Source organism: Sinohyriopsis cumingii, chromosome 15, assembly GCF_028554795.1.
Source record: "Sinohyriopsis cumingii isolate HCF-2022 chromosome 15, ASM2855479v2, whole genome shotgun sequence".
NCBI lineage: Eukaryota > Metazoa > Mollusca > Bivalvia > Unionida > Unionidae > Sinohyriopsis > Sinohyriopsis cumingii.
Window position 1 is genome coordinate 124,727,790 of NC_142975.1, and position 7,727 is coordinate 124,735,516.

The window sequence follows — 7,727 nt, forward strand, 5'->3', positions numbered from 1 at the left end:
CGGTGATCTAGTGGTAAGAGCAGCCGCCTCGGGTACGGAAGGTCGCGGGTTAGAACCCCGGCCCAGTCATACCATACATATAAATTGTACCTACCGCTGCTTCGCTAGGCGCTCAGAATTTAGAGGATAGTGTTAGGACCGGTCGGCCTGGTGTCAGGATAATGTGACTGGGTTGGACATCATGCTACATGTCTGCGGCATGATGCCCCAGTGTTGGATATCACTATAAACTGTCACACCGAAGACACAGTAGCGATATGACTGAAAAATTGTCAAAACTACGTTAAAATCGAAATCACACACACACACACACACACACACACATGGTTCATCATATATAGATCACAAAAATATAACATTGATAAATATTAACACTATTTTAATAAACTTCAATAAAATATACAACAAATATTCAAAGTAGAAAAACATTTGAGAATAAATATAAATTTACTATGTGTACTGCTAATGTTTATGAGATAGAATAAAAACTTTAAAAACCAGCTAGAATAACCAATTTAGACGAACACAAAAGATTAATTCAATAAACAGCTAACAAAATATACATAATAACAGAAGATGGTTCCGTCGTTAAATTAAAAGACTAAAAGAACATAAATGTTTCTTTTGTTCAATGATTTGCAAAGTAATATTGGGCCAGTCAGAAGCATAAATGAGAACCCAAATACATCATGCACAATAAAAACAGCAAAACCTACATCATCGGGATTTTACTATTGCTGTAAATGAATTCGCAAAAAGTATGATTCTATACTTTATAGAGGAACTGACAGCAAAATTAAACTGTATCAATAAATAAGACCTTTATGAAGAATTCAGACCAAGAAATGCTTCTAAATAAAATTTAGTAATAAAGATATAAATCATTATGATTCGAGAAACATATATCATATCTGTAAAAAGAAACGAAAGAAAAAACAACAGCATTGAAGCCAACGAAGAGAAAGCCCCTTACAACTGCAAAGTAAAAGAGTATGATTACGTAACTGGAAAATATGTAGGACCTGCACATTAAAATTGGAATTTAATTTATAAATATCCAAACTATATTCCAGTATTTATTCATTATTTGTATAAACAACGTTCTCATATGCTTATGGGCCCTTTGGAAACAACGTTCCAGATCAGGATGTACCCCTAATACCAAATAATAAAGACATATATACTTCGTTTTATTAAAATTTCATAGCTGCTAGATATGAGAAAGATGCAGGGAAGTTTTTGTAAAACGAACGATATGTTTAATTTAATCACTCAATAACTAAATCAACTTCCTAAAAAATATAATGGAGGATAGATTCATAGAAACGAGAACCCATTTTGAGGAAATGGAAAGCAGATTTTATGAAAGATATATATTCGTGTTGGTGTTAGTCAATCTTGCATTCCTATCTTCCGTTCTATTGGCATATCTGCAATATATTCCCTAGTAAGTTGTGGATTTGCCTCAGTCATTATCAAACTGAGTAAGGTCGCTGCATCTAGTGAGCTGAAGTGTTTCATTCATATTTAAAGTAAAACAATATCCGGAAGCAAAGTAGGCAGAAACAAGTTCTTCTTGTTGGTGGAACATATGTGAAGAACGCATCTTAAGTGGGGATTTTGTATTACTAATATTGATATAAGTATTTAGAATAACACATGCACACTGCAAGCATCTGGGTCTATCATATTTATTAGTTTTAAGTATTTAACAACCATCACCCACACTTAGTATTGAAAAATGCTAAACTTGTGAAATCTGATGGTACGATGCCACTTGGAGGAAACCGAACTATTTGCTAACTACGTCACACTCAATTTAGATTACATTGTATGCAATCTATCTATTGTCGAAAGTGGCCTTCTGAAGGAATAAGAGCTGCGATGTGCGTCGGGCCCCACGTATGTTGGAGATCTCATTCGAATGAAGACGAATAAATGAATTTTCGAAGTTGAAGCATTATGTCTCTATGTTTATTTTAGTGACGGAATAAATAATTATTACTATAAAACGATCATTTATTTTATCAATAAATTATATTAAGAACTATAAATAGAGTATCTTTATATGCAAAATCATGTACTCGAGCTGCACGTGCGATTCCTATGTCTGAACACGATTGATGCAATAAAGGCTTTCAGGGTTATACATCATGCAGCGCAGATACCAACAATCTAAGCCCGATAAATTTCCAAGAAAATATTATTTCGGAGGACATGTGCAAACGGTTGCTTAGGCTTATCAGGTGACTTTGATGGCATGTTTTCAGCAAATGTTAGAGACACGTCATCTTATCAGCGTTTGAGATGTCGTCCACGTTAGATATTTGTATATGTAACATGTAAAAATGAAACAAAATAAAACACGCGCAATAAACATCAATGCGCCTGTCTACTAGAAGTTATTTTGAATATAAGCGTGGATGTATGTATGTATGTATGTATGTCGGTCCGTGTGTTGGGGGGGGGGGGGGCATATATTATGGTCTTATCTGTCCTAGAAATAAGCTAATTTTTGCTGAGCCACTCAGATAGAACACATTAGCCATTCGCAAGTAAAATTTATCACTGGATGGTAATAAATTTGTGAAATTTTGGGGAATTGATTTTATAATTAAGTTGTCGAACAAGTCCAAATTGATGAGCGATTTGTCTTGTCAGTAGAGTCAGACGAGCAAGGTAAAAGAAGAATCATTGCTGTTTACAAAGCGTTCCTCAAGCAGACTAGGAAAAATAACAAGTTTATTACGTACATGCACTCAGAAAGGAGACGAGAGCTGGTTAAGCTTTTTTAATATTTTCAAATTTCTTTAAGCACAACAAAAGTGATAATTTGTATCACTTTCTACGGGACCAGCAGATCATGCATTATAACAACATTTATTTTTTTACTTGAAGGAAAGGTAACTTGTCAGTAAGTAAAATGCTTTATTTTATTGATATACTACTTACATGACATATTTTATTCTTTCAGGTTTGTGGATATTGTGGTAACTAACCTATAATGCCAAATAATAATAATAATAATAATAATACTTGAAAATTGATGATAATAATGTATAAAATAATTAAAAAATTATGTCAGGACCATAATGCGGGTACATTTTATGTCCAATCAAACAATTCGACAAGGGACTGAAGGTACGAGGCAGAATCTTTGAAGTTTTGGTAGCCATTATTGTAATATAGTTTTGTATGTCTTGCTGTCATATATTATTCTCTTGCAGTGATAAGTAACGTCATTATTTTTATCATTATTGTAATATAGTTTTGTATGTCTTGCTGTCATATATTTTTCTCTTGCTGTGATAAGTAACGTCATTATTTGTATCAATATTGTAATATAGTTTTGTATGTATTGCTGTCATATATTTTTCTCTTGCTGTGATAAGTAACGTTATTATTTATATCAATATTGTAATATAGTTTTGTATGTATTGCTGTCATATATTTTTCTCTTGCTGTGATAAGTAACGTCATTATTTTTATCATTATTGTAATGTCCCGGAGCAAAACGTATTTTCAGTTTATACATATTCACTTAACCTCTGTTCTTAATATTCACAGCATATTTTCCGTCCACCACAAAGATCATACAACTTTAATGCCAAATCAAGATACAATGTATTGATTTTCTAAGCATCAAAACCAATTGCGTTCATAGAATTTATCTGATGACGTTGTTAAAACAATAACTTCGCTAACGATCTTTTCAAGGTCCTTATAACAAATTTGCGTCCTGTTACTAGCTATGAGCATTCAAAAAGCGTGTTTCCAACGCCACAATCCAAGGCAGTACTGCACTTTTTTCGTTAAGAATCAGCCTTTAATGCTGAGAAAAAAGAAGTCATGTTCTTAGCGATTTCGCTGAAATATTTACGACACGGAGCATTGTTATCAAACTTGGACTTTCCCTGATCCCTACTTTCAGTTCGTGTGCTTGTTGTTTCGTAACTGTGCTAAATCAAGATAATATTGTTTGCTTTGACGGAGTGAACAATTAAAACGTTATCAACAATTTTATATGGCATCCGTCATGTTGATAATTTTAGTGTATTGTTTTCTTTTTCTCTTTACAAGCTATTTAAATTGCGGATTTCCTAGAAAGAAGGAAATAATGGTGGGTCCATGAGACCGAATACCGTACATAGGCATGTTATGCTCTGTTTATTGTGTCAATGTTTACGCCTCTAGTCTTTGAATAGATGTTTGCATGTTTTAATCCAGTACATTTTCCCCTTTAACTCCCAAGAACGAATTCTTCTTTTTTAAAAATCCTCATTCTTAAACTACTACTTCGTAAATATTAACAGGAATAAAGAAACCAGTTATAATAGAAATCTTTAGGCAGAGTAGTAATTCTTTAACGTCATTTCATATTCTGTAACAAAGTTACTATCCTCCCCCCTCTCATTTTGTTCTTTTGACCTTCTTATTTCAAAATGGACGATTCCCCTACGGCTTCTCTAGAGATTTATCTTTATCAGAAGCCACTGTCAAAATTTCAACAGCCTTTTTTGTTTACAGCTGTTTCATGAACCACCATAGCAGAAAATCTTATGCCAGATTATAGCACTTTTTTTTACAGATAAAAGTTTCCAGGATATAATATTCTTGGAAAAGGGTTACAATATACAACGATAATACATGTACCTGAGTACAATGATAATATGTGTACCTCAGTACAACGATAATACATATACCTCAGTACAACAATAATACACGTACCTCAGTAAAACGATAATATGTGTACCTCAGAACAATGATAATACATATGCCTCAGTACAACGATTATACATGTACCTCAGTATAAGGATAATACATATGCCTCAGTAGAACGAGAATACATATACCTCAGTACAACGATAATTTATATACCTCACTACAACGATAATGCATGTACCTCTGTACATTGATAACGCATGTAACAGTAGCAGTTGTTCTAGTCTTTACGGTAATTGATGCAAGTTCATTAAACACTATAATGAACAACGTGTAAATTCACCGAAATTCATATATTACGCAAAAGATTAGTTTTAGCAAGTACAATTTTCAGATAGGAAGACAAATACAAACCACTTTGCCATTCAGCACACCGTGTGTACACATGTACGTGTGACCTACAGGGCCGCAGAGAGCGATCACGGGCCCTGGGGTAAGAAACGCCAGGACCTCTCCCAGTTCATGTTCAGAAAACATTTTTATTTTTTAAATTGAAAAGTGTTGTTCGGTCCCGGCCCCCTTACAGGCCCGGGTACCAAGGATACATAACTGGTTGCTCCTCCTCTTGTCGGTCCTGGTGACCTACTGACGATTTCCAAGTTTAACATAATTAGGAGAACTTTTATATAAACGATTGCGGAGATCATATTTACTTACCGAAAATGGTATTTAATGTCACCAATCATTATAGAAAATGTCGGTCTTCATTTTGATGCATCAGTGCGTCTAGCCTTCTCTGAGAAGATTTGTTCACAACTCCAAGAGTTCGCTTTGACGATATATTGCAGTTATTATACTTCGTTTGGGTCATTATTGGTGACGTTTTCTCACCACATATCGCCTCTTATTAATCTGTGCGTGATCATTGAATGAGTCCATCTTCTCTTCACATGCCGTGCTCTTACTAATATTAATTGTGTATGGTCATTGAATGAACACATTTTCTCTTCACATATCACGCTTTTGCTAGTAAAGACTGTGTGATCATTGGATACAAATAATTATCTACTCATGTCACACCTATTCAGTTCTATAAGTACATTTGTGATCATCGAATGAATATATTTATTTTCAGATATCCCACTTTCGTACACTCAGACTCTCAATCTGATGAACTTATGTGCGTTCGTCGGGCGAACATACTTTTCCTCAAGACAGCTCACCAGACTTGAAGTAGCAGTCGTTTGGGACACCGTTCAAGGGACACAAGTCTTTACTGTATTAGAAACAGTAGCAGGAGAAATCATTTCCCCTGATCTAGTGTACTCCTACTAACTCTAGTTAGCATTATCTACACGAATGTGAAGTGATAAAGTTGTTTCTGCCCACGATTGCCCAATATTTTTGTCATTTATGCGATAAAGAGAATTCTCACAGTTGTCTCGCCCCTACCCCACCCACTTCTCTCAGTTGTCTCGCCCCTACCCCACCCACTTCTCTCAGTTGTATCGCCCCTACCCCACCCACTTCTCTCAGTTGCCTCGCCCGTACCCCACCCACTTCTCTCAGTTGTCTCGCCCCTACCCAACCCACTTCTCTCAGTTGTCTCGCCCGTACCCCACCCACTTCTCTCAGATGTCTCGCCTGTACCCCACCCACACATTCATTAAGGAACGATAAGCTGAGAAGGACTCACGACACAAAGACACAGAAAGTTGGTAATATTTTTCCTGCATATCAGTGACTGTAAGCAAGAATAACAAAATCGACCCTACAAGAAAATATCCAAATGTCAGAAAAAGTGTAAAACCTGATCTCCTGGGAGGTGGATAATATATCGTTAAACACTTATTAAGTTGCGTGTGTTTATATATAAATATCAAACAATCCTTAGGGAATATTCTCCTTACCTTTAAATATACAAAAGGACAGGGTATCTGTATGGGGAAAGTAAGAGGTAATGATGTCATAGGGCTATATCACAAAGCGTCACGCGAAGTGGAAAGGCCCTTAAAAGAGCCTAAGAAAAACACCCTATATGGAACACTAGTACATGCAAAACAAAAACAAACACAACACCTCTCTCTCTCTCTCAACTATACAGCTCATGTACTGTATAGTTGACTAATATAAATTGGAATTTTGGCCACAATAAACAACAGAGGGGGCCAAAACTCGAGTCGGGTGAAATACAACAAATAAATAAAGTATGGACCCTCACTCGAGTACAGTTCGCCTCATTTCAAAGACGTAATTATGCGATGAGCGACACATATAAGCACGCACATTAAAAACGAGGCTTTTTTCTTTCTTTTTTTCTGTTGAAAATAGTACACCGCTCAGTTGCCCTTTAAAACAAATGATTAATAAAGTATATTAAAATTATATTAAAAAAATTAGTGCTAAGGCAAACTGGGGAAATTTCACTGATATGCTGTCTCAACACGGAAACTAATATAGCATTCACACACATAGCAATACACATATAGCAAACACGAGACTAAGGAGACCTGTAGCAAAGGTCACAAACACGAACTAGAGGAGCGAATTCGAGCTAGGTGATATAAACTTGGCTCAGATGAACACCTCTATAGATAACACCAAGAAATATAAATACCCCATCAAAAATTTATAATAAATACATTTTTGATTGAAAATTCTTTTTATAAAAATAAAGCAAACAACATCCCTGGGGGACACTCTCACACATAAAACACTTTTTACTTTTTTGTGGGAAATGGGGGGGGGGATTTGTCTGGTGCCCCCTCCCCCCAAAAATGTCAAAGTTCACATCTCCATCACTGTGAAGTATCTGCGTAAATCTAGGTGATTGGTGATTATTCAATTTATTGTTGCATATTTTAATTTTGCTTCTTGAATAAATGTAAACAGTGTGTATACCAGGGTTGGATTAGGTAAAAAGGGTGGGGGGGAGAGGGGTTTGCGGGAACAACATTTCAAAAAGGGCACTGACTTTCCTCGACAGGGCACGAAAGTAAAATCCTATATTGATATGCACTCAAAGTGTGTAAACGACCCAATAATGTGCGCAAAACTAAAACGAT

The 7,727-nt window shown here is 35.6% G+C and overlaps 1 protein-coding gene across 3 annotated transcripts in view; it reads left to right on the forward strand.

The window, feature by feature from the left end:
• The window catches only part of LOC149782684 (uncharacterized), a 74,217-nt gene extending 68,174 nt beyond the window's left edge, over positions 1 to 6,043 (forward strand). For all 3 annotated transcript variants that reach the window (XM_089934172.1, XM_089934174.1, XM_089934173.1), the window contains exon 3: positions 5,798 to 6,043. In XM_089934172.1, the coding sequence (XP_089790298.1) occupies positions 5,798 to 5,833 (36 nt within the window). In that variant the 3' untranslated portion in view covers positions 5,834 to 6,043. The remainder of the gene's footprint in view (positions 1 to 5,797) is intronic.
• The last annotated feature ends 1,684 nt before the right edge of the window (positions 6,044 to 7,727 follow it).